The sequence below is a fragment of the Chaetodon auriga genome, chromosome 10 (assembly GCF_051107435.1).
Source record: "Chaetodon auriga isolate fChaAug3 chromosome 10, fChaAug3.hap1, whole genome shotgun sequence".
NCBI lineage: Eukaryota > Metazoa > Chordata > Actinopteri > Chaetodontiformes > Chaetodontidae > Chaetodon > Chaetodon auriga.
Genome location: NC_135083.1, coordinates 18,522,081 through 18,548,454, shown reverse-complemented (window position 1 = coordinate 18,548,454; position 26,374 = coordinate 18,522,081). Strand labels below are relative to the sequence as shown.

At 41.2% G+C, this 26,374-nt stretch overlaps 2 protein-coding genes across 3 annotated transcripts in view; both read left to right on the top strand.

Moving 5' to 3' along the window:
• The window catches only part of mgll (monoglyceride lipase), a 39,921-nt gene extending 29,711 nt beyond the window's left edge, over positions 1 to 10,210 (top strand). For both annotated transcript variants that reach the window (XM_076740240.1, XM_076740239.1), the window contains 3 exons: positions 170 to 259; positions 2,325 to 2,540; positions 3,475 to 10,210. In XM_076740240.1, the coding sequence (XP_076596355.1) occupies positions 170 to 259; positions 2,325 to 2,540; positions 3,475 to 3,606 (438 nt within the window). In that variant the 3' untranslated portion in view covers positions 3,607 to 10,210. The remainder of the gene's footprint in view (positions 1 to 169; positions 260 to 2,324; positions 2,541 to 3,474) is intronic.
• Positions 10,211 to 13,028: 2,818 nt separating this feature from the next.
• prkar2aa (protein kinase, cAMP-dependent, regulatory, type II, alpha A) overlaps positions 13,029 to 26,374 on the top strand; it is a 44,876-nt gene continuing 31,530 nt past the window's right edge. The window contains exons 1-2 of the mRNA XM_076740468.1: positions 13,029 to 13,744; positions 14,661 to 14,944. Of these exons, the coding sequence (XP_076596583.1) occupies positions 14,698 to 14,944 (247 nt within the window). The 5' untranslated portion in view covers positions 13,029 to 13,744; positions 14,661 to 14,697. The remainder of the gene's footprint in view (positions 13,745 to 14,660; positions 14,945 to 26,374) is intronic.

Genomic DNA, 26,374 nt, shown 5'->3' with positions numbered 1-26,374 from the left:
GCAAAGAGGTGAATTTTACAGTCCACACTCACAGTTTCATGACTGTATGTCTTTGTAACACTAGGCAGATGGTGAGACAAAAGGAGAGAGAGAGGGATAGAAACATTCTTCAGGGAGGTGTTGACGTGTGAAAATAAACTGCAATGCTTTGTTTTTCACTGTTTTGCAGGTTTTTCTGGCGAAGGTCCTGAACCACATGCTGCCCAGCCTCACTCTGGGCTCCATCGAGTCCAAGTGGGTCTCGCGGGACAAGACGCAGGTGAGAGACAAATGTTTGTGGGTGCGTGCTTGGCTGGGAGAGCTGTATTGTAATTTTTGATTGAAATGTCAGATATGGGCTTAAAATAGCATTTGCAAGGTCTCAAGAGGGGAATGTGCGTGTGTGTGCTTTATGTTTACGTGTGTGAAGTCATGCACCAACTTTTTTGGACAGTCCCAGGATGGAAGCCCACCCTGCAGTAAATACTTTGAGTCCTTTCCAAACTGTGAGTCTTATCTCGCCAAGTTTGTGTGCGTGTCTGTAATACCTTGGGTGGGCGGTATTGTGTTTGTAATTATAAAAACAGGTGCATGTAATGTGTCACCTACAGGACAAAGAGTTCACAAGGTCTCAAAAAACAAAATATCATGGTTTCATTTGGATTGTGTGTGTCCATACATCCACATTTCTTGTATAATCTCAAGATGAAGCACAGAAGAGACAAAAACGCACACATGCAGGCACGTCGGCACACCTCTGTTGCCACGAATTTGTGCTGGTAGACGCATTCTGTGGTTTTTGCACAGTCGTGGTTGTGTGTAGTAACAATAGGATCCCACAGCCTGCAGCTTCTGCTTCCCACAGTCTGTTGGAGGAAGTAGTGTTATCACTTCACGCTGGAACCATAATAGACACAACAGATTCAACAGATACCTGCATGGATCACTGAAAGAGAGAAGTGCTTTAAAGGTGTATTGTTCATTGATGGCTAACAGCAGATACAGCCCACAGTCACCATGTTTCTATTCTTCTATGTGCGTTGGGATACAAGTGACCGTGGAAAGATCCACCTTATTTCATTACTGAGATTATTATTATCTTGTGACCCTTGAATGGGGCCTGACCCCTAGGCTGGGAACCACTGGGCTACACAACAGTACCTAAAGTACTTCTCCACCTCGAGCAGCCACAGTAATAAAATGCTAATTACAGGTAGATGCATCAGTCTATGCACCGAGTCGCCGCAGGTACGGAGTAACCTCAGTGTGCACAAGTATAAATGAACACATACATAAGGATGTATTGTGCAGCATCTTCTAACCGAGCCACTCTGATGCTCAGTAAGACTTTGCGACACAGATTACTCATAAATGGGCAAATACGGCCTGATACAAAGACAATAAATCAATAACATTTCACTCTATACTTTTGCTGCTACTTGACTTTTTCCACAGTGAGATGACGTGTAGAACTATCAATCCAACAATAACGGAGTTCAAAGATTATTTGTATTGTGCGGCTTGTTCCAGCCGCCCTTTTGTGATTATGGTGTGATCTCAGCTTCGAAGGAGATTCTCTCGCCTCGTGTTTCTGAGTGTCACGACTCCTCTGAGCTGCCGAACAGGTCGTGTTGTGTCACAGCTCAGCTTACAGTCGGTCGTTATTCAAAGCCGCAGCGCATGTGGCCTGAGAGAAGCCGCTTCTGTTCCACTGGGCCATCAGCTGTGTTTACACATAAGCTGAACAGAAATGGGAGTGTGTGTGACTTATGTGGGGGCACGTATGGAACTTGAAAGGGTTGGTGTTTAATGTGTAATGTGTCCTCCGCCGTTCAACTCTGATTTAAACTTGTGTTAAGTGTCACATCTACCTTTATCTTTCTGTGTCCCACCCGTCCTCTGACGCTTATTTTTCTTTCTATAAAAGCCCTTCATCCGTTTATTTACCATCCTCACTCCAACTTGCCAACTCTCATGGTTTTCATCGCCGTCTTTTCTCCCATGGAGACACTCCTGGTAGACTTTCTTCCATATTTGGATTAAACAAAGAAATTTATTGTGCTTGCTAAATATAGATGCTTAATGCAACCATCCAAGCATTACAATACGGCTTTCTAAATGCCCAACAAAATATGTCTACTGCCAAAATGTAGTTGCTATGGTTACATTAAGAAAGAAATTGGGAAACACGAGTTTGAAGTAAAAGAATTTGCAAGCTTCTTTATCAAAATGATAAATTAACCTCTGGGGCAGGTTGAAAGGAAGTTTTTTTTATCCCGTTGAATTGATTCTGTGTGAAAATGAAGCCTCTCATAACTCCTTCCTTCCTCTCCCTCTCCTGCCAGGTGGAGGCGTATGACGCAGACGAGCTGAACTTCCACGGCGGCATGCGGGTGTCCTTCGGCATGCAGCTGATGGGGGCGGCGGCACGTATCGAGAGGGAGATCCCGTCCATCGGCTGGCCCTTCCTCCTGCTGCACGGTGACGCCGACAAGCTCTGCGACATCAGAGGCTCCAAGATGATGCACGAGAACGCTCCGAGCTCAGATAAGAAAATCAAGGTGTGGACGGTTTGTTCACAGGAAATTGCATGTAAATGATTTCAGAGGTTTTAGCAATCCTTATTTGAAATGACTGTTTTATGTCAGCGGGACTGCCTGGTAGAAGAATGCAAACAGACTTGTATCAAGTCGTCACTGCTTCATTTTGCACATGCTGTTCCTATTTGTTGCATACAATACCAAAACATTCAGGAATGATGTGTCACACCACTGCTGCATGACACTTGAAAAATTGCTGTTTGTCCTGGCAGTACAAAGGCTTGCTATAGCTTTGGTAGCTGACAGAAAAAAGCACCTTCAAGCAGTCTAAAACTGGTTCCTGTTGCCTTTGAAAACCCAAAAGCCCGTTTCAGTATACTCAGCTTATGGGCAAAAGGTCACTGAGTAAAATAAGCTGTGCTGGCAGTAAAAGATGTTTGCATGTGCATAGTCAGATCATTGAACAGTGCATTATCGAGTAAAACCTTTCAGCTCTAACGTTCTCACACACGCCTAGAGCTGGTTTCAGCTCATTTGTTAAGTTCTTCCTCTCCAGAAGGATGTGTGTTTCAAAAGAAGGAAGTTCACAACTCTTTTATCACATGGTTTATCGCATGAGCAACAAGGAGGAGAAATGAACTACTGAAATGAGAGGTGAGAGAAGTGGAAAGAGAGAAGAGAGTTAAAGAGAGTTCGTGCTCAGTTCTCAGCTTTGTGGATGTTCTTCTTTGCTGCTGCCGCATTATGGGACATTATTTTTACATGGGCCCAGGAACACTGTTGTCAGTAAACACACGTCATTTGCAAATGATTGCATTCTGTTTTTATTTCCGCTTTACACACCACCCCAAGAGGGTTCGATTTCAAACTACTTCAACACTTCAAACGTGTTTCCAACAGCTTCCCTGTTGTGTGTGTGCCGTCTCTGTGACCTTCTCTCATTGCTCCTGTTCAGATCTACGAGGGAGGCTACCACGCCCTTCACCACGACCTCCCGGAGGTCGCTGAGTCCGTGTTGAAGGAGGTGACCACCTGGATCACAGAGCGCCTCCCTGCCACAACATTGCAACAACCACAAGGCTCCTAGATATGTGACTCGGTCAACAGTCCAAGGCAACAGCCAACCTCGTCCCAAGAGGCCTGCTCACTTTCCCGTGCTCTGTCAGGCATAACAGTTCTACTACACTCTCTGGTATGGGAATATATTTGGGCATATAGATGTATACTACACAATATATTCACCTCTCCTATGTACCTATCAATCAGCCTACATGATATTGATTTAAATTGGATGATGGGGTCAGAAACCACTCGTAATTGGTCGGACTTTCTGCAAAGCGTATCATCAGGGATGTATAATTCAGGCAGGCTGCACTAAAATGCACCTCAAGAAAAGTAACGTTTAAGCTTAAGGGTTCAAAGTGCAATAATGAATTTTCCATCTTCTTGTTTATAGACACAGACCAGATCTTTTAAGTAGTCGTGATAAATCTGCTCATCCACCATTCACAGACAGGTCAGAGGTCAGGATCAGCACCTCAGGAGCTGCTGCAGGTGAAGAGGTAGATCCTCACACTGCCTTCACGGTGTCAGTAGATGTTCATGTTGATTTGGTTGGTTCAGGTTTGGTGGCTCAGGAAGAAACGTCATTTTCTCAGAAAGCATCCTCTGCCTTCTCCTTGATTGCACCATTTTACAAATAACCTAAAATACCACATTTGACATGAGCGGTTCTTCTAGAAGCTCACACTGTATGCACATGTGACTCCGTGTATACGTAAATAACGAATCCTCTCTTCTCCTGACTTCCTCCGAACGTTCCTTTTGTCTCAGCACTCATACAGGTGAAAACTGGGCTAATCCTTCTAAATCCAGCCTGAGGTCTATTTCAAATCCAACTCTAATAATTATATTAATATGACAAGTTGTTTTATAAATGAAGTGAATTGTGTGAGCAACCCTGGCTAAAATATCTGTGATATTTCAATTATTTTCTTATTATAAACAAAGGAGGGACCACCAGACACAATATCTCCCTGTTAAGTACTTTAATTTTTCAGTGTGCCTATTTAAGAATGTCAGGAATAAAGAGGAGGCCAATTAAGCAGGTGGAGCTGCTCTCTCTCCCTCTTTCTCTGTAGGTGGGAATTAGAGGAAGAGGGAAAGGCCATAAGGTCTCCTCTGTTTGACCTTTGACCTTTGGGGCCACAGTTGACTTCACTGTTAGGATCTTTCTCTTGGGGCATAACTTCATTAAGCTCGGACTGCAGACAGGGGCCCAGCTGGAGAACAACAGGGAACACATCACTCTGTTACTGTGGACAGGAAAACAGGAATGGTGCATCATCAGTTTAAGTCCCACCTACAGCACGCACTTCACTTTTTCTATGTTTCCAAAGTACAGTCTGAGAGTGCGCGCAGCTGTGTTCAGTACTTGAAGTCAGACCTGGCTTTTAATAGGTTTTCAGTCAGACCATATAGCAATAATGTCACAGTAGCCTATATTTGTGGTAGCTGTTAATTCTAAACTAGACAGACACACACTGAGCTCACCTTTGTATATTGTCAGGCAGACTGTAATTAGCAGGCACTGCTGTGTTCACCTGCTCATCAGGCAGCAGAAAGTTTCAGCAGTGCGAGTCAAGAACTTTCAGAATGCATGTGTGCGTCCACCTCAACATCAAACATGGAAGAGATCAAACATTTAGATGTTTGTGGCAATTCAGACGTACAACACGTGGCCGTCTGCCGGCTTCCGACATCATTCAGGCCCACCTCATGGGGAGAGACTCCACTGTGTCGCCCTGGCTTTCTAGGGTTTTTATTCATTATCGCCCAGAGTTCAAAGGGACGCATGCAGAGAGCGGTATCCACGGTGACCGTTACTCACGTGTAACCACGGCAGCAGGCCGGCGGCACGATAGAATTGTTTTTATTACATTTTACATGTGTAGTAACCATGGTGATCACAACAGGACTGATAGAAGGAGATGAATTCAGGCTTCATGCCTGCTCTGACGTTCTTTTGTGCTTTCTAACTTTCTCTTTGCTCACTCTTCCCCTCTATCACTCTCCCTGTCTGGCCCTGTGTCACCCTGTTTCACCATTTTTTTTTTTTGCTTTAGTTGCTGTGGTGACCAGCACTCTTTGTTCTGTCCATCACAGAGCCCCTTGTTCTACTGCACACTCAAACATGTTGTGCTGTCAGCCACCCACGCTGCCCCTAGTGGTGAATTGTCAGAACAGCAACAGGTCACATTGCATTGTTTTAACCTGCCACTGACTCTGCTCAGCTTCTGCTGTATCTTAACCGCTAAATGTCTTCAGGGACGTAAAAAGCTGACATTTCTGAGTCCGTGTGCGAGAGGGTGACCTAAAATAGCCTGCCAGTTGACACTTTGCAGCTCCAAAGCGTTTTGCTATTTTCAGTGTTAATCATCTCTGATGTTTGCTGACCATTCCCTGATCTTGGTACTGAGTGAACCAACTGGATTGCATTCGAAAATTAGACATTAAAGAGCTGAGATCAGCAGAGAAAGCAAAGCAAGGCAACTTTATATAGCACATCCCTTCATAAAGCATAATTCAAAGTGCTTTGTCTGAAATGTATTAAATAAGAAGTAAATCATAAGACATAGAAACACATTTTCAAACAGATAAAGAGCAAATGAGAGAAAGGAGTTCAGGATGGAAGTGCATCCTCCTCTCTGTTCTGTCAGGCATCAGAAGACAACATATCAGGTTGCATTGCCATTGGTTCAGACATAGATTGAGATATAATGTGTTCATCATTGCCAGTGGGAGTCAGACCCTTAACCTCAACCAGAACTGCAGGGGTTTTTGTTACGAGCACTTCAAACACAATGGACTCCTGATTGGGCTGCAGCAGGCACAGCACACACAAAGGCTGCACAGTCCCAGTTGTATTCAAACTCCCAATAGCACCCCTGCTATGTAACAGTAAATGTATTTCAAAAGCTCTACCTGTCAGACTACATGAGTGCATATTACTGCTATCGTTAGCTATGGGGGCGTAGAGAGGTGGAGATGGAGTGAGAGAAAAAGACAGGAGGGAAGCTGTCAGTAACCATGGCAGCATACCCCCCCCCCCCCCCCCCCCCCAGAGAAATCGGCCAGTGAAGATTGTATATTTATTAATGGTGCAGGAAGTAAAGCCGACATCGCTGCACTTTCAGAGCTGGTTGTCCATTTTCCTGCTCTGAGGATTCCCTTTTGTGTGAGCGTCAAGATAAGAGAGCAAACACTTACCGTCACCACCAGGTCACAGTGAATAATAAGAGCTGCACACTCTCACCGAATTTAAATCAGACTGGTCTGCTGTTTGTAGTGAAAACTACTAAGATGTTTCTTTTTTTAAGGGAGTTTGTGTATTTTTGCCCCCATCTATCCTGTACCTTGACTGAAAAGTGTTGGACAAATGAGTGAAATTAAGGAGGAATCCAGCACTTTTTCACTAGATTTCATTCCTACTCACCTGCTTTAGAGGTGTGTAATTCCTGACATCCCTGACATTTGATTGAGCATGAATTGTGCGCAGGCTGGCCATACTGAGAGACAGTCATGTATGGATGCATAGCTCTGTTAATATGTAATAGCCCACTCGACTGTTAATATATTTTTTATTTAGGACAGAAGCTCTGTGTGGGACAGGCAGGAAACTGCTGAATATAATTGGGCTGTGGCTTTTCTAACAAAGCGAAATTCATTTGGCCTGTCGGTTTGTCAATGGGGCCATTGTTTGTTTTTTTAAACTAGACTTTATGACTGTTTTATGAAAAGAGCTATTTTATGTGATGGAGGACTAATGGGCACATACCAGTCTTTCTGTAATTTTATGAGATTAAAATGCACTGGAAAGATTAAGTGCAGAGTTAGCATGAAGTCTCGAATCAGTGCTCGAGTATACAGCAAGAATTGAGGAGGTCTTCTCCAAAATGTTATGAATGCATGAAAATTAGGGTCTCCACCATAAACTAGGTTCTTATTAGCATGAATATTAGCAGCATATTGGCTTATTATTTCCTTATTCTTGGGGTGAGGTTTTTAAGGGTTAGAATTAGGTTATTAAGAACCTAATTCATGTACAATGTCCTTACTGGCTATCAATAAGCAATAATTAGGAGGTTATTAACTCTAAGTTAATGACCAAGTAGTTGCAGAATATGGTCATGCAGAATACGGCATTCCTAAGTGTTTTATAATGACTACTGAAGAGCTAATATGCTACTAATATGCACACTAATAAGCAACTAGTTCGTGGTGAATATGTGTATGTTAATAGATTGTTAAATTGTACCTGAGGTTCATCATCATGTCTGTAAAATACAGAAGATCCAGGTTTTTAAAGTGTGATCATGTCCGCTGAGATCTTAGGTTAAACACGAGTCTATAAAAATGTTTCACTGATGTTGCATTTTGGACCAAAACTATTCAAATCTTGCTGGTTTTATCAATGTTGGTTTGATTTTTTTCTAATGGCCAGACTGCTTGGTTACTGAACATAATTGTAATACACTGTTTAATAGCATAGCACTGCTAACAACACTTTATGGATATACCTAAATCAAGACAGCGATGTATCTTTTATTTATCTTGTTTAGAGTATTCATAGGAAGTAATATTATGTATAGGCCTCTATATATTGATTACACATCATGACATGACAAGGCACTTTTTGTACCATAAACCAGTCATATTATGTAATTTTTACTGATGCTCTGCTACATGAAGCTCCATAGTACTTTTTGAGATGGAAAGTGGTTCGAGGTTGTTTGTATGTACAGTTAGCAATCCCAAAAATGTTTGACAAATGTATGCTGTGGTTTTGCACAGAGAGTATTTTACTACTGTCTGTTGAAGTTGACGTCAAGTCTTGTTGCAGTTTGTCACAGAACTATGAATGTTTAAAGCATCTGATATTAAAATGTTTTTGTTAAGTAACTGGATCTTAACAACCAGGGTTATTGCAGCAATTTGGGAAAATCTCGTGCTTCTTTCCCCAAATTTGCTTTTCAGGAACTTACTTCCACTTCTCTCTCTTTAATGTAGCTTTCTCCAGACACAAAACCTTCTGTTACATCTCAGATTAAAGACAATTTGGTCAAAATATGTCTGAGGACTAAATTTCAGGTATCAGGTTTTCTCTTGTAAGCAGCATTTTTCTGGGAAGAATAAGCCTTAGATTCATTTGACTAAGAAATCCACACAATTTTACAGATTTTTATGGGAACATATATTGTACGTTTATTTTTGGATTGTGGTCTAGTGTTGTTCGTGCCTTATTACTCTGACAAACGTGTATCTGAGTGTGTTTGTGCACACGTGTGAGTGTCTTTTTGATATAGATGAGCTGTGCACAACTACAGATCTACTCTGATTTTCTGGCTGTCTGTTTCCGGTTCAGTAATTGTGTCTGTCTGTTTATCTTCACCCTGTCTGTCTCTTCCTATTTATGTCTGTCTGTTTGAATTTCCGTCCAGTCGGGGGTCTAAGCAGACTTGGGTCGTAAACAGTTTCTAAATCTTTCAGTTTAGGCTGAGATACAGCTCATGAATACTTCCCAGCTCCTTTACACACCTGCTTGTTATAGTCTGCCTAAAGAAACACATAATATCAAGAAACATAATACTTTACATTAAGGATGAGGCTTTTGCTCTGGGTTGGTATAATGGCACAGTGACTACATTTGAAACCTATCCCATTTTTCCCCCCATCTGTTTCCATCAGAAAACAGAAAGTTCAGTCCATCACATGACAACAAGGATTTGTAATATGACAAGAACCACATGTCTTTCTGAGTCCATCAAGATTGTTGCGGATTGACTGAATTCCTCATGCATCCTTGTTATTTGTACACGGTGAGATACTGAGAGGCTGATGTGAAATGTACATTTCAAACTTTGAGTCAACGCAGAAGCGTTGAATGAAATTACACTAACAGATTAAATCAACACGATTTCTGTTTTTCTCAGTGTTGAAACTGTGATTTAGATCTCATCCAAGCAAAAAACTATACAATTAACATCATGACCGATATTCTTGGACAAACTAACACTTCTGGGCTTACTGGTAAAGATTCACATCTTAACAGTGATGATGTGATGTAGAAACCAGGAAGATTGGGTGTGAATTGATCCCATCAAGATGTAAACAGTATGAATGTGATGGAGAAAAAGAATGCATTCATTATATTTGGGAAAACATGAATGATGATGCATTGACATAAAGTATGAAGTCAGTTGGAGTGTTTATAGGCAGCATGTCATGGACCACAATGCATCATGCTCTTGAGTCTTCCTTGTAAAGTAATTTGTTGTTTGTTTTAACAGATCACTATATACTGTATGACACTACATTTGAATAGCCCAGTACTGATACTCAACTAAAACCAAAACGTGAGATGTTAAAAACTCATTTTAACTCAAATCAAATATATTGAACTTTGCCAGCATCCTACACTTTTCACTGATGCACTGTAGTCATGTCACACTGAGTGCAGTATCAGCATTGGGCAATTTAATGACAGTCTGACAAACATATTGTATATAAGATGTATATAAAATGTAAGAATGGAATTAATTCTGAATCACTGAAAGTCAAACTACTTGTTACTAGAATGTTCATAATGTCCATAATCTCTTACAGAATAAACTATGACTGTTTGACTGTAACAGCCTGACTGGAATGCTTTCACAGCTTAGAAACACACATGAAAACATGTTATCTGCAACATCTGGCCTCATATTGTTGTTTTCACCATAGTTCCAAGCAGCTCATTTTAAGTATTCATCATTGATCATATTATTACTGACATATTTTTCGAGAACAGTCACCGGACGCAGACTCGTGGTTTGCGGGTGTGACACAGATCTGTGTGCTAGTGGATTTGGTCGACCTGTTTTCTGCTATGTTTCGTGTGTGAAACTGGTGAACGATGCACAGACAAACCTCTACCCAGATGGTTCATGGTCCCAGTGGTCGGTTATTAAGGCGATAGAGAGCGCACATCAGCCAGTAGGTGGTGGTGTTGTATCACAAAATTCATTGAAGACAGCCAGATCGTATGAATGTAGTGTTTGTCTCACACACACACACACACACACACACACACACACAAGGCATGAATGAAGCAAGGATTTGGTTGAGGATTTAAAATGCAGGCATTTCTATTTCTTCTCACAGGTTTTATTTGGTTTTTGGACTCAAACTTTTCAATCTCAAAACATGAATTTGCACCGACTTTACTCTTGCTAAAACTCTGAGGTTTAATATAATAAAATCTTACTTACAGCCACCAAAGTTTTCCTCCATCACTGATCACTTTACTCAATCTGAGCATCGTTTTTTTTTTTTTTTTAAATCAAAACTTACAGTTATTAGACAGTAACGTTGTTTAAGATTGTTTAAGTCATTACTACCTTCATTTGGCTCCATACATTGAAGAGTGACTGCACAAGTGAGGCAGAGTAATAATTAAACAAGCTTTACAAGCCAGGTGACCCACATCACTGCAAGCTTACGGTACAGTCCTCATCGTCGCTCTGCTTCCTCTTAGTAAAGCTCTCTTCTCTCATCCTCGTCCTCCTTGTTCATCCTCATGTCTACACCTGATTACGACTGAAGAGAATGCTGGCTGTCCAAGATGGAGATGTTAAGAAGGGACAGATATTAAAACTCACAGTACAGTACACACATTCATATACAGTCCTCATAATCTTTTTTCACTCTATCTCTGTATCAGTTGCTTTCATTTTTCTGTGCCCTATTTTCTGCCCCCCCCCCCCCCAACCTCTCTCTGAAAATGTAGGCTAGCAGCTCTCCTTGAGACATTTTTGGAGTTTGCTGGAACCACATTAGCAGCAACTCCCAAAGGGTGCCACTTCCAGGAAAGCGAAGACCACAGTCTCAACTGTAAATGTGAATATTCATCTGTCACTTTCAGTAAAGGTTGTACTGCCACTTGTTCATGTTCTCATAGGTCCAGTGGGAAATCCTTCCACCGAAAAATGCATTCCCATGGGGTATACATGAGTCTTTTTGTGGGCCAAGTCCCATACAGCACATGCAGCAGTGATTATTCATGACATAAAGGTTCACAAGCTAATTGATTTGAGTAGTGTAATCAGCCTCCATCATCTACGCTGTGAATCAGAGGAATGTCAAATTGATGATGTGGTTTATTTTGTGGAGTTTGATCCATTTTTGAAAACAAATGGGAATTGGTTGTAAACTGTGTGAAAATCTTTTATATATATGTGTGTGTGTGTGTGTGTGTGTGTGTGTGTGTGTGTGTGTGTGTTTGTTTGTTTTTTCTGGAGTTTATCCTCCCAGCAGAGGGAGCCTGGAGGTCTGCTCTTCCTCTGTGTTTATTAGAAACAAAGACCTGAGCCAATCAGAATCCGGTTGGAGGAATTGAATCCGGGCTCGCAGTGGCCATGGCAACGGCTTTACCTCTGTGACAGCTGAGGAATGGAAATGGATGAGAGGAGATGCTACATGGACTGTGGTGCTTAGCAAACCTCTTAGAAAAGGTCCCTATATATCCAACCTTCTTAGTGACCTCGCTCCACTTCGACTGGCTCATTTCTGCAGGGGAAAGCTGTCTGCGGACCTGAATTCAAACAAAGTAAACAAGAGCAGGAAGAGGGAAGGGGAAACCAGAATGAACTGAAGCTGTGTGTACAAAAATAGATGGGAAAAACAGAGTGGTGAATTTGCTCAGATGAAATGTGATTTGAAGGGTTACATGAAGATTTGACATGTAAGTTCAGAGGATAAGAGTAGTCTGCTGTTGCATCTGAACAGATCTATGAAGAGCCTTGAAATGGATGGACAGCATAAGGCGAGGGAGTGATGTGGATGAGAAGGGAACTGGAACAGAAGAAAATCTGAGTTTTGGACTCTCTTCAAAGGTTTCAGGCCTCTCAAGAAAGGCTCTCTGTTGCAGCATGAGCTGTACCAAGGTATCTGATCAATGTGTCTGTAATTTAGTTAATATATAAAAACATAACTAAATAAACACAACATAAATAAATAGATAACAGCAAAAGAACATTTGCGTTGAAGTGATGGGTTCCCTGGGTTAAAGTAAAGCAATGTTGACCATTTTCTTCTTAAATGTCAGTTATATATGTTTTCTTTTTCCACATCACATGCCAGGTATAATTTCAAGCAGACACTCCACTGATTGCAACACAAATGTACAGTGAACACGTTTTAGAAAATGTTTAAGACAACACAAAATCTTGCAGTGTTCACTGATCCGATCCATGAGTGTTAGCTGGAATTTGTTTGAGCTCTTTTATGTTTCTTATGATCTCAGGTTTCTAGAGCTCTCTACCAAGGCCACTTCTGTGGGTGTGGTCCTACTCTGGGTGTACAAATATGGTTCTGCCTCTGATCGCGCCTCTATTTACATTACTATATTCAATTGGCTGGTGTATTCTGAATTTATATTTTGATTGGTCGTGCTTTCTGTCAATCAATGTCAAACGGTTTGTGCTCACTTAGTAACCACTCCTCCTCACGCTTGCTGGAGCCAGCGGTCCTTTCGTGCGTGTAAAACTGGAGTACCTCGCCGGGAGGGAGGAAACGTGTTTTCATTTAATTTTTGCTGGCTTTTCCTGTTGTATTTAGCCGTCATACTGCTGAGATAACGTTGAAAAGCGGGTTTCGTCGGTACATTGGGCTGTACGTAACGGCGTTGTAGCGCAACGCTGTAAAAGCTGAGCTTAGGATTTGTCGCCTTGGCTGCAGCAGCCGACTTAACCGCTACTTGCGTCTTGAGGAGTCGCTCGGCAGTTGCTAAAAGAAAACAGGCAATTGCTAACAAGTAGTTAGCAAGTCCGCCAGTTAGCCTGTCAGGTAGCCTCCTCTCCCCTGTGCCACAGCAAGTCCCACCCTCACCAAGTGCGTGGACGTCGTAAGAAGCTGCAGCGGTGAAGTCGAGTGCTCTTTCCTCTCAACTTAGCCAGCATCGCTGTACAGCTGGCTGGCAAGATAAAATAGCCCCCCAAACGTTAGCTAGTTGACGCCAACGTAAGATTGTTGGCTTTAACGTTGGACAAGTGTGTTCTGTGGAGGGATACGCCGGTCGCTACACTGGCAAAGAGACTGGCTAAAAAGAAGAGGCGAAATAAGAGAGAACAAGGAAGACAACGAGAAGGAGGGGACTGGCTAGTTTAGCCGGGGAGACAGAATCTCAAGTAAGTGACACACAGTTGGTAACGTCAAGTTATCCTACCAAACGGCTTAACGCTCTTGTGTAACTTGCTGTGCTTGCATGGTATCGTTTATCCATACAGCCACTTAGCGTTATCTGTGGCTTAACGCTAGCTCCTACAGCCAGTGCGCCATACTATAGCGTAAGCTAACGGTAAAGGCTTCCTTGAAGGTGGCACACTAGCTAGCAAGAGAGCTAATGCCTGATGGGTTGAAAGTGAGGCTGCACTTGAATCGCAGCTCGACTACCTTTGCTGCACCCATTCCCTGTTAGTTAACTTGCATAACTTCAGTTAAGTGGTCAATTCGGTTATTTGCGGATCGAACAGTGAAGTAATTCAGTTGTCATGAGTATTAGCTAATTAGCTGCTCTGCTAGCTAGTTCCAGCCGGCCACCCACCCAAGTTAACAGTTCAGTTTCCCACGATGTCACGCAGTAACGTTATATTACTGAAACCCAGCTATTGTCACTGGTTATCTGTTCCTCCCCGTAGCAAATGTTGGCTTCATATCTCTTTAGTGCAGCAGCGGGAACTGTGTGTTCCCTGGCTCAACCCTAGATAAAGTGGCCGCTCAGTGACAATGTCACAGCAACACTTCATGTACGGCCTTACACTGCCTTGCTTATAAATGGCAGTGCAGTATCTGTTCAGCTGTCAGGCTTGATGGTTATTTGTTCAGTTACCCTGGCTGTCCCAGTGCATTTCAGTTGCCGTTCAGAGCTGTCATCAGCTACTTAACATTCTCAGGCTGCACACTGTGTACTGACATAGTAAAAGTCAAAGTCAGCTGTTTAAATCAGCAATTATGCAAACCATAACCACATCACTGCCCAGTACTTAAACAGAAGTATGACTCTGTATCAAAACAAATTCTGACTCATTTTCTCTCCTTCTGCAGATAGATAGCAAACGCCGCCACTGAGCCACGCACAGCCATGAGTATTGAGATACCGGTGGGGTTGACAGAACTGCTGCAAGGCTACACTGTGGAAGTGCTGCGACAAAGGCCGTCAGACCTGGTGGATTTTGCAGTACAATACTTCACCCGTTTGCGGGACACCAGAAGTCAGGATGGGGCCAGTGCCGGTGGCAAGACGGGGAAAGGAGTGATGTTTGATGGGGAGCCGATGCAAACAGAGTCTAACGGAGAGGATGATGAAGATGATGATTCTGACTTTGAGCGTGAGTAGATGTTTTGTTGCTATGATTTTCATCTGATGCGTTGAACATGTGTGAAATGGGTCAATGAAAGAGAGTGTCTCTGAGTTTGTGTGAAGGGGTTTGAGAGTGAAAGAGACAATGTGAAGGTGAGGCTTGGAGCCTTGTCACTCATGTAGACAGAAACTATCTCATCTCTTCCTTTGAGACAGATGTCTCTAAAGTGTGTGAGGTCTGCTAAATTTACATACATACTTGCAGCCAGAAAATCTCACTGAGCAAACAGTTCAGCTAGGCAGCCCTCTTCTGCCACTCATCTAATCTAGGTCTTTTCCATTCTCATTATCTGTCTGGTTGTGAGGATCAAAAAATAGTGCATTGTCTGTTTTAATTTGAACTATCTAGTTTCAAAGCCTTAAAAGGCCTCTTTTTGTTAAATACAGCATTCCAATCAAATTGTTTCAGAAACTGTGAAAAGTGAAAATGATGCCGTGACTATACAGACCTTCATGAAAGCTTTCCACTTGTTTCACTTTAGTTAAATTTAAAAGGTCTTATATTCTTGTATGTAAAATAACAAGATGCAACCTGTTGGCGCGCTGTGAGCTGTAGTTACGAGGGACTTAGAAAACACAATATTTTTTTAAATTTTTAATAAAATTTTGCAGCTCAACCAAATTTTACAATGACTATTTTTCTACAGCAAGTCTTTATCACTTTACCATTTTAATGTGATAAGCTGATACTTGTACCATTTTAACAAGATATCCTGTGAAAGTTAAATCCAGAAAGCTCAAAGCTCAGATAGGACCAGACATACAACTTGACAAACAAAGTAGAGCTGGAATAAAACAAAATATGTGTCTCTCCTTCGCTACAGTGTGTGTGTGTGTGTGTGTGTGTGTGTGTGTGTGTGTGTGTGTGTGTGTGTGCGCGCGCGTGCGTGTGGGTGCATGCGCGTTAGAGCTGAACAATATGCAAAGAAAGTCATATTGTGATTATTTTTTTTAACGGATTGCGATTGCAGTTTAAGTCTCGATTGAAGTGAGAATGGTAATTTTTTTAAATAAAATTTTCTCAGAAAAAAACATTGGGATTTTTGCTGGGCTTTGCACCCAACAAGCATTTTCCCTTGTGTGTGGCGAATATCATTTCTGGGCCGGGGCATCTCTGTAGTACTGCAGTGCTTCATTTATAATGGTCTGTTGTGACACATTTTACTTTTATCAAAAAAAATTGCTGCTGCTGATGTTTAGATATTGCACTTGGCCATATTGTGATTTCTCTAATATTTCGATTAACTGTTCAGCCCTAATACATTATTCAATTCAAGGGTTCATGAACTGTATAACCTTTGCTTTGTTGCTCTAACTGTCATGGTTCAGCAAGACTGATGCTTGCCTCTTTTGCATCACTCCCCTGTGTTTGACAGACTGGCAGAAGATGTAAGCTGCTCCATAGCTCAGCTCTCCACTGTGCTACTGAGAGCAGCGTGGCCTAGATCGTATCCATGTGCTGTGGAGCCAGGGGCTGTTAACTTGTGAATGAGGGTTCTGTGTTTTCTCAATGAGTTTATCCATTGTGATGATCCACTGTGACTGTCTTTGAATTTATCCCAGGTTTATCTTCTAAAATTTACTGATCTGCAAGTCACATTTTTAAGCTAATTGCAGAATTTAACAGTGTTCTTTGGCATGTGGAAATGTCACGTTAACACAATCTTAAGTATGATCATGGCTCGCACAGTTTTTCTTCCTATCAGTGTCACTGGCAGATACTGTAGCATTGGTGTCACATCTAGGTCTTTTGAGAAAAATAGTAAACATGCTTGTCAATCTTGGATTAGACTTGTTTCCTGCAACTTGGATAGTATTTTGTGTTTTAAAATTTTGCTCCAGTTTTACTCTGTTTCATTCATAAGTTAACCACATTTGTCATGCCCCATATGCACATGCTCATCTCTGCTGAAAGCAATATTGGCCAACCTTGTAGATTGGTACAAACTGGCTCAGGGTAAAAGAGGGATTACAGTTTCTGTTCCTATGCTCACACAAGTGGGGTTTGGCTGCTGTCAAACAGCTGTGACCTCAGCTGAGGGAAGAGTGTGTATGTCCATGCACATGTTGTGTCTGTGAGTGTAACTGCATGTGCACGTTTGAGAAGGAAAACAGATGTGTTATGTCTTGATTTCACGCCTGTTCAAATTCCAGCCTGGTGACGGCATGAAACAATTCTTATTAGATTAGTAAGTGATCAGTTGTTAAGCATTTTCCACACCTAATCCATGGTGGCAATAAAGGACAGGGACCTGAAACTGCTGTGTTCCAGGGACAAGCTTTGCCTAAATACTGTGGGTCACACACATGACATCTATGACAGTAGATTATCCAGCCAGGCTCGTGTACGCTGCCCTTGGGGAACATTCATTTTTGAGGGAACAACACAGGCCTGTTTAATGAAAGACATCATGTGCTCTTGCCTGACCACTGCTGTAGCCTATAGGTATAAAGAGCAATATAGTTCTACAAGTATGACCCACATGCTCCAAATCAGTTTGGTCTTGTGAAGAAAACACCAAAAGAACTTTTTACACTTTGGATTGCAAAACAGGGATAGATATTCTTAGTTATTTCCACAGGTGATGCATACAGTCTAATCATATTAGTTTCAACCCTTGCAACACTAGACAGTCTACAGAGAATAAGACTTTACAGTCACAGTACTTGGACCGTTAATGCGGTGTGTACATCTGTATGAAACTTAAAGGGAATCATATCAGTTATATACTGTAGTTTAATGGTATGTTCTGGTGATCTCAGGTTTTAAGTCACAGCTTCCCCTGTTTGAGTCCAGTTGGGGCCCTTTGTTGGCTGTTTTCACAGTTCTGCTCTCAGTTGTCGACTGTACACTATCCATTCAAGGAAAAAATGTCCATAGGTACTTACAAAAGAACATTTAGTTTGAAATATAAAATAATGTTGTGTCAGAATTCTAATGCCATGATTGAGCACATTCTCTGAGAATTTGATACACTCTTAGATTTGAAGAATAATTCAGCGTTCAGACTAAGTCATTTTCTCACATTTAGTTCACACCACATTAAAACATAATTACGAGGCCAGTGATTCATTTTGGGTTTTTCACCACTTGATTAAGAAGTATTGCCATTGTGAAATATTGTGTTGAGCTGAGATGAGATGCAGTCTTTGTATGCGAGAAATAGTTTTACTGGACCTATGATTGACTGACTCAATTTGTTTAAAATGTCTAGAGAGCTCCAAGGTGAAAAGCCAGTTGTGTGACATAAACATGATCTGAATCTGATGTGCCTGTTGTATGTAAAAATTCTCGACACTCTTGTTGTTGTCTTTTATCAGGCTACTTACAGTTATGATTCACCAGTGTGCTCTTAACCTTTCATTTGCACTGCAGGAAATTGCAGCGCGTGAGTGTTCCGGCCAAACACCTAAAATGCAAATGAGTTAGATAGCCAGTAGTATATTCCCATGGATAGTACTGTATGCTCCTAAAACATGACGTTCTATTTTACATGCTTTGTTTTCCTAACTCTCACTGCCTAAATCCACAGCAGGATCACTACACAGACCTAAGCTGCTTAACAAAAGGAGATATTGTTTTGAATACAAACTGTTATACCGGCATCATATCTAGTCATGTTGGACCGAAGATTTTTAAGCAGCCCTGTCTGTGTTGAGGCTGATCTTCAGCTAAGAAATGGCATATTGACCGTTTCATAAACGTTTCATTCAGAACTGCTGTAGTTTGCGGAACACTTAACTTCAAGACTAACGCATGGGGTCTGTTAGTATTTTACGAATAAATGTAGTTTGACTAAAACTGAGCGCTCTAAATATCAGGATCACCTGCTGTCTTCTTTAAATTGTCTTACCGGTGAATCCACCTGAAATGTGAGCTTTGTCCATTTTACTCAGCCTTCCCTTGAGTCACAAAGGGCAGTAATAGATGAAGGAATGCACAGGCTTTATGCTAAAAAACGAGATGCAATAGTAATATGTGTCCTAGCATGCACATAGCTTTTTTTACCTTTGTGCTGGCCGGTCTAGTGTCGGTCTGGCAGAGCATGTTCACAGAGAAACAGAAGGGGATGAATGGATGCCTCTGTGACTGAAATGAGTGGGGCTTTTTATTAAAAGATGGAAGGACTTCTATTATTATCCCAGGGATGATAACAGAAGTGAATTAAATGTGTTTTTATAGGAAAGACAGCAGGGATAAAGCAGAGGCTGTCTGCAAAAGTGATTTAGGGAGGAGAGAGACTCAGTCTTTTTGAAAAAAATTAGCTCATGCTAGCTTTCAACAGAACTTAAAGGTTTGTAGTAAGATGTCATGTCACCTGGATACATAAAAACTTTAAGCTCAACTTTTATTCATCCTTGACAGTGTGGTTTTTACCCCAGATGATTGGGAAATTTCAGCTAAATTTATTTCTCAAGAAACTTGGGAAGATTTACCTCCAAACTGCTGTCTAGCAAATCAGTTTGGTGGAATATTTTCTTCTTCCTGAAAAGCATCAGCCAGTTTTATTCAACTCCTACCTAGGCGTGTTGTGTTGATTTATTTATAAGCGCCAGTATTTTGAAATCGGAGGCCTTGGCAAGATGCGTAACATCAACAGAAGTCACTTAAGTGTTTCCTTTTCATGGCACCAACACTCGTGCAGCGCTAAGGGCATAGTGACCACATAAAGCCCATTACTTGGTGAAAGTAACCAAAATCAAAAACCCCTCCTCTGTCTCCATAACTTAACACTGAAATATTTATTTTACCAAATCAGCAGTAGTGACATTAACATCAAATTATGTTTTAGATTACTCAGTGTAATGCACCAGTAGATGTATCAGTTATGTCTAGTTTCCGCGTCCATGAGGGTCCATGAGAGTCTGCTTGACGACAGATTTGTCAGCTACCCATGTTTGTGAGGGTACATTGCGTAGCCAGAAATTTCTCTGTCTGGGTGGACTGTATGCGCCAACAAATGTGTAAGATTGCAGCATCCAACATATGAGTACTTATGAAAATTGATGGTTATCATACCATGTATATTTTCATATGTACTTTATTGAATACTACTGTATTAGTGTCATTAAAAACTGGAATTCTACTGCAAATAGTGTTATTAAAAAATATAGAGCATAATATAGAAATTATAATAAAGTGTTTGACCCTAAAAACCCTCTGCCTTCATTCCTTTAAGGCTCATTATAACAAATAATAATACTACTAATAATAATAATGATAATAATAGTGTAATGCTGTTAACTGTGATGCCATGAAACTGTGATACCCTGAAAATCTCGCCCCGGAGCAACCCAAGTGTGAACATATCCATGCATGCAGACTACAATGTGTTTATGTGTGGAGCAGATAAATATTCTTGTATGTTTGGTTGTTGTAAAGCCGGAGGTCACTGTGGCTCAGGGCATGATCATACACAGTGTGGTGAAAATCTGTCTCTCTGACCTCTCATCCCCTGCTCTGTAATCACCTCCTTGTTGTTCTCTCTTAATTTCTTAATGACATTTTCCATTCAAGTATTCAATGTACTTATACTGAGACCCCATAGACATCTGTGATTAGCGGGAGTCCATACATGACTGTACATTCATATGTCTGTATAGGTGTGTATATGCACACATGCACATGTGTTGCAGGTCTCAGTGCAGTGTTGTGCAACAGGTGACCTGATTAGCAGGCTACAGTGTGTGTCCAGTGTGCTTTTAGCCTGCAGGCAAATCTAATGCAGCCTAGCATCCCTACAGAGACCTGCTGGACTGGTTGACTGACAGCGCTAAGTGGAAAAGCCCTCAGACGGCTCATGCTACTCAGTCTGGCTTTCTGACTGTTTTTTAATACGGTACCTGTCTGTTTCCCTGACTTATCCTTTCAGATCCTGTCTTTCTTTCACTCTGCCTGTATTTATTTTTATCAACACTCAATTTGGCTCCTTGCCCAGTTGACCTGTGTTTATCTGTTTACTGAACTTGCTCTCTGTTGTTCTGTGTCTGCATTTCTTTTTTGTAACATTTTTCTTCTTTTTTTTTTTGAAATGAGTACATATTTGTCTGTTTTTCTCTAACTGTTGGTCATCCTCTCTATCCTCTATTTAACTGTCTTATTTGTGCTGCTGTTTTTGTCTGCTGGTTTTCCTACTTTCCTGCCTACAGCTACATCTTTCTGTCAGCATATCTGTACATGACTGCATCATTTGTTATTTGTACCCCCTTCTGTGTCTATGTTAATTTATTAAAATAAGGAGCATGTTAGGAAACGTTAACAGTGATGGCTAGAGACAGACTGTTTATTTTGCAGCTTAGATACAGGAAGTAAATCATAAACAAATTGAAACAGTGTAGTGTAGCAGATGAGAAAATGTAATATAATATCAACTCTTAGGCCGCAGTTCAAGTCACCAAAACACATTTAAAAATTCTCTGCAAATAAGAAAAAATGCAAGTCTGTACCAATCTGTAACCGTCTTTATCTCATCTCCATCTAAGGTGAGGTGTCTGTGCATCCACTAGGACATTTTTGTGGTTGACAGCAAAGGATGTAAACTGAACTTATTTGTAAAACTGGAAGAAAGGACAAACAAAAAATACATAAAGATATCTGAGTCAATGAAAGAACAAATGGAAATGGGGAAGAAAATAACAAAAAGGACAAAACCCATCATGAAAAAAGAGCAGAGACAGATGATAGCAGGCTGTGGGACAACCAGGCTTGCTTGCATTTTCTGATAGACATCATTTAAACTTTGGAACTTCCTCATTCTGTGTCCTCAGGCCATCTTTAGTGGCAATGCAGAAAAATGAGGAAATGGAGGGGGTTGACAGGCCTTTAGCCAGTGGCTGCATATCCTCGTCCTCTGCCCCTGTTTAGAGTTCACATGCCTCCCCCTTGCTTCAGCGCACACTGTCTCTCTAAGTCATGATGTTGTCTGACCACTGCCTCGCCAGTCCTTTCAAAGCCTTCACTAACATACCACCTATTGTACCAGATGGAGGTTTGAATGTAACCATAACCCAAAACATTTATGTGAATGTATTAACCTCCTACTCAAAGTCATCTATAGAATTACAACAGTGAATTGCACTTCCTTTCTCGCTTTTTGTTTACAAGCCATTACAGGTGAACCTTCACCTCAGACTGAAATGCTAGCAACGAAAAGGACACGGGATAAAAGCTACATGTCCCTGTCATGGAAGCAAAATAATAAATAATACTAAGCATTACTGGTCATGTGCAAGGATGAAATTGTTTAAGACAAATGTGAGGAGAAAAAGTGCAAAATATCTGAGAACCCTGCTTTCAATACTACATTCAGATGGAGATCTGCAACATTGATGTTTGTGTGTTAAAGCAAGAGGCAGCAAAGTGTTTTGCATTACAGCCTTGTACAAGTGGGTGATTTTTCAAGAGAAACACTCAACGACCATGTACCCAGACTGACCCCCGTTCCTTAGTACAGGGGGAGAGGAGTGAGTGAAAGAACAGGGACATTTATGGGTGAGGGACGACGGATATGCAAGTGTGCAGGAAGGATTACATTTGAAGATGTTCTTTTAAAGAGAGGCTGCACCGATATTTTAAATTAATCTTAAATCCAGTATTTCAAAACTGGATAACAGCATATCGGCTATTACTTCATACCAGTGGTAATTTGATTACTGCATTTAAAGACCAGTGTGCCGGATTTAGAGGCACCTAGTGGTGAGGTTGCAGATTACAACCACCTGAATACCCCTCACCTCACCCCTGCCTTTCCAAGCATGTAGGAGAACCTATGGCGGCCATGAACCTTGCAAAAGGTGCTGTGTGGAGCCAGTATTTGGTATGTCTGTTCTGGGCTACTGTAGAAACATGGTGTACTCCGTGGAAGACGACCCGCTCCATCTGTAGATATAAAGAGCTTATTCTAAGGTAACAAAAACACAATTCTTATTTTCTGGCAATTATACGCTCATGAAGGCATTCTTATGATCCATGTGCAAATTCCACAATTGCCAGATATTGGCTGTAATACCAATATTGGGCTGAAATATACTGTGACAGCACTGATACTGGGAGTAATGCACATATTTTGATGCTGCTCTCTCGAGAGAAGTGGGAGTACAGAGGGGGTGAAAAGAGAAGGGCATGGGATAGCAATAAAGTTAAGGAGAGGGTTGAAGAGCAAATAAATGAGAAAAAAGTCAGAAGAGAATAAGACAGAGGAGGAGGATGAGCCAGCCTGAGAGTCATCAGATTACAGAGGATGTGGGAATCAGTCCTCGAGCGATCAGTGTTGTAACAGGCTCCACATTCAAAACAGGACTGTAACAGGGACTTCATGAGAGAATTTAGGATCTCTCAGTTGTTCCTGAGAAGCAAACAGATGTTTTTCATTTGTAATACAAGTTATTTCAGTTGTGTTTTCATGTCCACCAGCTACAACAACAACAACAAGCTTTATTTGTGTAGCTCCTTTCATACAGGAATTTCAGCTCAAAGTGCTTTACAACAAAGAAATCACATGCATCAAGTCACTACTAAAGACAGAACGGACATAAAAAATGAATGTAAAATAATATGGAGAATAAAACCCAGCTATGTGATAATTTGGATGAAAATAAAAATAAAGACAATGCATAAAGCCACAGAATGAAATAATAAAATATCGGTAAAAATAGAGTAGAATGATGATGAAAAGAAATAAGGATAAAACATCAAATCATAGCATAAAGTAATAAAATATAGGTAAAAGTAGATAACATACAAAGTATAAAATCAAGTACAATACATTTTAAAAGAAATGCAGCAGTGCTCACGCGTGAGGCAAAGCAATATTCCAGTATTAACTCAAATAGGATGCTACTTTGGCCCAGCTCAGAGGTTACACAGCGTTTTGTCACACATCCGGCAGCCTAACTGTTTTACAATACATGCCAAAGATGTTCCCTTGCAACAAAACAGCGGTCTATATATCTTCCATTGTCTTGTCATTTACAAGTGCTCTTTGCCACTATCTTAACTCTCTGCAAACATACTTCCTGTGTGGCCATTTTCCAAGTGCTACGTCTTTCCTCGGGGGCAACCATCTTTGAGCCCCATCTCTCAGTTGAATCTACTCGTGCGTGTATGTTTTTTTTTTTTAAAGGAGCTTGGGGTGGTGCTTTTGCATAATTTGCATGGAGGTATAAAGTAGATTATAGCAGGCAGCACAAGATTTGAAGATGAATACTGGAGGGAAACTGCGATATTGTAGTGTGGAGATGGTGGCCTCGTTCATCATGCTATGATCATGAATATGAATGGAATAATTCAATAAGACAACCATGTCTGTTTACAATAAGATCAGTAGTTGCATCATTGCAGGCAGTGCAAATATAGTCAGAGATTGGATTCAAACATTTATCAGCCCTATATCCTGCTTTATCAGGCCATCACATCTTTTTAAATTAAACAGTGGTTGGGTACTCAACGTGGTGGCTCTAAGGGTAGATAAACCTACCACCCACAGTTCATGTTTGTCAGTGTTTCCCAACTTAGTAATATGAGATAAGAATGAATTGACCAAGGTTTTGGGACTGGGGGGGTTACCTAGCATTCCTTTTTATCGTTTCCTACCCTACACTTGCACAAGAAAAGCTCGTGAAAACAGGTCACAGCAACACGTGCAGTTTGTCCTCCACTGTGGGGTTGGTTGCATGAGTCTTAACTATGGTCAGGGTGACAGTATGACAAAACACGTCATGATTCTGTCTCTCTCTTTTTCTCTGTCTCAGTCTGGCACATTCCTGCTTGCTTTTTGTCTCAGTTCAGCCTTCAGACATGTTTAGATCTCTACCATTCTGAAGCATCGACCACCACATCTTTGTTTCTTTGTTTTCAATCTGTCAGTCTGTTGTTATATGTTAGCCATCACTCTCTCATCCTGTTTTCTCTGAACTCACTCTCTCATCTCCTCTCAATCCCCCTGTCTCAGCATGTGTTGGTCTCAATGTACAGGCCCAATCTCATTAGACAAGATGGCTTAGAGAGAGAGAGAAGGGGTTATAAGGGCGGTTTAGCAGAACTGTCTCTGGCACGCTAAGAAAGAGAGAATTAACAAGGGGGACAAGTGTGGAGAAAGAAGGAAAACATGAATGAGAAGGGACTGAATGAGAGAGAGAATAGTGGGTTTGAGCCAACATTAAATACCAGCCAAATGCAGTTAATTTTTGACTTTGTCTGCTGGATTTGTCTGCCCTTTCAGCCACTTTGGCTCACCGGATTTAGTTTGTGAAAAGGTATTCCAAAAAATGTTTGTCTTGTCAACTGTGAAAATTGGCTGTTGATTTTTGGAATCCCTTTTAACCTGCCTGGGTACCTGCTTGTTTGCTTTGAAGAATGAAAGAGAGTCATGCAGACAGACAACTGAGAGACAGCCAACTGGGGCTATCCATGTCCCCCAAGTGTCTGCAAAACATGACAGCGCATTGGATTTCTGTGTGAAGAGAATTGTGATTGATCAGCTCCAGTTTTGCACTTTAGTTTCGAGCTAGCTGGAAACCCAGCCTCATGCAGCAGACCAAATCACAGCCTTGCAGAGTCTGGGTCAGGAAGGAGAGATGAAGGTGACAATGACCTGGTTCTGATGTGTTATGTGATGATAAACTCTCTACAAAAGGTGTTTCAAATTTGTCAGATCCATCTATCTCTGTGCAGATGCTTGTCTTGCAGGATTAGGGGGGCATTTTGAAATATAAATTCCATTAATCAAAGGTAAATAAATGTTGTATTTAGTGTGGTTTGGTGTGAAATATATAGACACGTCTGCCTCACACTATATGGAGAATGGTGTGATTCATTTGCTGTACTTTATGACCTCTCTTGTACAGAGTGACTTTAGACCAGAGCAATAAATACACTTTGGTATTCACTTGTGACCATGTTGCATGAACAAAAGAGTTCCCCAGTCTCCAGTGAGTATGAGATTTAGAAAAGGGATGATAGTTGGTTTCCTGCCAAACTGGCTGTTAGAGCAGACAGCTGAACAGACAAAGATCAGCGTGTCGCTGGTGGTTGAATCACACCCCACCTCAGACATCATTCTGACTCGACAACTGAACATTTGAAAATGGGGTATATTTGATACACTCTGCATTGCTGATGTCATGTTTTTTTGTTGCTTTTACATAACACTGCACACAGTGTGGAATGTCTCATTAAACCTCAATCTGTAAATTGATCTTGAAACTGTTTGCCCACCCTATGACCTATTTTTCCACCAAATGTTATATAAATTGGGTTTTCAATAAGTTTTTCAGATATCTTGCTAATAGACAGAGACAAACATGATTGGAAACGTGAACTCCTTGTTGGAGGCAATAAGAGGTTCCACTTCTTCTCATTTAATGTTCTATAATGTGGAATGTGATTGCACCAGATATA